Source organism: Pteropus medius, unplaced genomic scaffold (assembly GCF_902729225.1).
Source record: "Pteropus medius unplaced genomic scaffold, Ma_sr-lr_union100, whole genome shotgun sequence".
In the NCBI taxonomy this organism is placed as follows: domain Eukaryota; kingdom Metazoa; phylum Chordata; class Mammalia; order Chiroptera; family Pteropodidae; genus Pteropus; species Pteropus medius.
In genome coordinates this window covers 10,888,677-10,890,972 of record NW_024349798.1, presented here as the reverse complement: position 1 = coordinate 10,890,972, position 2,296 = coordinate 10,888,677, and the positions used below count along the sequence as shown (strand labels likewise).

Here is a 2,296-nt window from a genome sequence, read left to right as displayed (position 1 = left end):
GCATCCCCTGATGTCACAAGTTGGCTAGTACCAGGGCAGGCACCAGGAGGGGGCTTTGTAATCTCTTCCTGGGGTGGGTCTTAGAACTCAGGAGGCCCCTCCACTCCCCAGGCAGAGGATTCTCCCTCTATTTCATTAATGCTGAGATGCACGTGTTTATCTTTGAATAACACTGAGATCAGGATCTGTCTAATAATCCATGGAGTGTCATAGTATAATTAGCAGCATTTTGTCCTCTTAATAATATCTTACAAGGACGGCATCTTAGACTCCATGAAATATGAGGTTTCCTAAAGAGTCAGTCAGGTCAGGTGTCACCTCCATACACTCTACCCACTTCATCATTCACAGAAGAAAAACTTCACCCCACCCCCGACCTACGAGGGCCTCTCAGCACAATCTGGCCTTCACTTACCTCTCCCCCATCATCTGCCACCCTCTGTCCCTCACCCACTGTAGTCAGCCACAGGGGCCCTTCTAGCCCTCAAAGACCTAACCTCTTTCCCACCTCAGGGCCTTTGTATCTGCTGCTCCTTCTTCCTGGAATGCTTTCCCCCTATAGCTTCCCATAGAAGGGGAAGGGTCAACTCTTCAGAGGTCCCCTGACCTCTCCCGTGAGTTCATACTCCCTATTCTACCCCCTGGGCCCTTGTTAGTTTCCTTCTGAGCATGAATCACTATTTTGAAATATTTTATTTATGCATATGCTTACTTATTATGAAGAAAAAAAAAAGCAAGCAAGAACCACATCTGTTTTGTCTGTAGTTGTATCTAGTTCCTAGCACAGGTTCTGTCCCACGGCTGATGTCAGAGAACACAAGATGCCCTGCACAGCTCTCGAAGATGCCGATCATATAGACTACGACTTGCAGAATACACAGCCTAAACAGCTACACGTGGTGGCCCGGAATGGAAGGATAAAAAATGGACACATAGATAACTAAATGAACCAGATGCCATCTCCCCTGGGAATCTGACCCTGGCTGTCCTTGGTAGGTGATGAGGGTTAGAGAAGAAGAGGGAAGTTCCCCCGCAGCCTGGTAAAAGAGGAGAGAGCTGGCAATGCTGAGCTGAATGGCCAGGGCTCCCATCCAAGCTCAGTTCCCTCTGGTACTAAAAGAGGTGCTATGCCAAGGCCTACCAGAAGATGGCAGTGTAGGCACTGACTGGTGTGTGTAAGTGGCAGAAGCCAGCCAGGGCTGGTGGAAGGTGGTCAGCCTTCTAGAAATCACTACCCCTGGACTTAGAAAAAGCTCAATCCCACCATTCCCTGGGGGAAGAGGACCAATATTTATTGTGCACCAGGACCAGGCATTCGTTGCACCGAGTGCTTTCCACAGGCCACTGGAATGGTACCTACTTTCCAGATGAAGAACGAGGCATTGCCCAGCGCCAGGAAATTGTATTCCTACTAGATTTTAAGACAACCTCCCACCCCTTGAAATTGTGCAAGACTGATGCAGCAGAACAACCTGTAGTGAATGCTCCCAGGGCCCCAGCGTGCAACTCTGCAGCTGGCACAAAGGGAACTCTGCGCTCTCCCCCAGCCCACTGGCTCGGTGCCGATCCTGGCAGAACCCACTCACCTGAGCCTGAGGAGGGATGCAGCCAAGGAGGGCAGGGCCTCAGCGAGCTTGCAGGCACCCACATCGGTGATGCTGTTCTGGGACAAGCTGCAGAGACAGCAAGCAGAAGGGCTCAGGGCCAGGCTTGCAATCTCCTTTCCCCATCAGCATCCACCCCACCCCACCCCCGACACACACCCCCACTTCTCCTGGGGCAGAGCTGAGAAACTCTCACTTCCTCACAGGGTGGCCCGGAGCAGCTAACACATGACAATGAACTCCAAGAGAGCTGTGGGTAATGAACTATGAATGGCCCTGTGTGTAGACTTATGCTAACTCAATACATAAAAAGGTACTGTTAGGTCCTATGGCTGAGCAGGATAATGGGGGTGAGGATGCAGATGAGAGAGGGAGGGGACGGGGAGAGGGAGATCTCTCACCTTCCCACACCTGTTTCACGATTTTATAGCATCCCCTTTGAACCACTTTTCAGCACTGTAATTAAATAAGTGCTCCTATTATTTGTTTAATGGCCGTGGGCGCCACAAGGCAAGGGGTTGGATCTGCATTGTTCATTACTATATCCCCGTGCCTACAGCAGTGCCAAGCACATAGTAGGTGCTCAATAAAAATTTAAGTGGTGGGGAGAAAGGAAGAAAAGAGAAAGGAAGAGAGAAGATGGAGAGAGGGAAGAAAGGAAGGAGAGAAGGAAGGAAGGAAGGAAGGAAGGA

The 2,296-nt window shown here is 50.4% G+C and overlaps 1 protein-coding gene across 5 annotated transcripts in view; it reads right to left on the bottom strand.

Annotated features, from left to right (window-relative positions):
• The window catches only part of CIITA (class II major histocompatibility complex transactivator), a 45,494-nt gene that overhangs the window by 3,510 nt on the left and 39,688 nt on the right, over positions 1-2,296 (bottom strand). For all 5 annotated transcript variants that reach the window (XM_039885331.1, XM_039885332.1, XM_039885333.1 and 2 more), the window contains exon 16: positions 1,587-1,673. In XM_039885331.1, the coding sequence (XP_039741265.1) occupies positions 1,587-1,673 (87 nt within the window). The remainder of the gene's footprint in view (positions 1-1,586; positions 1,674-2,296) is intronic.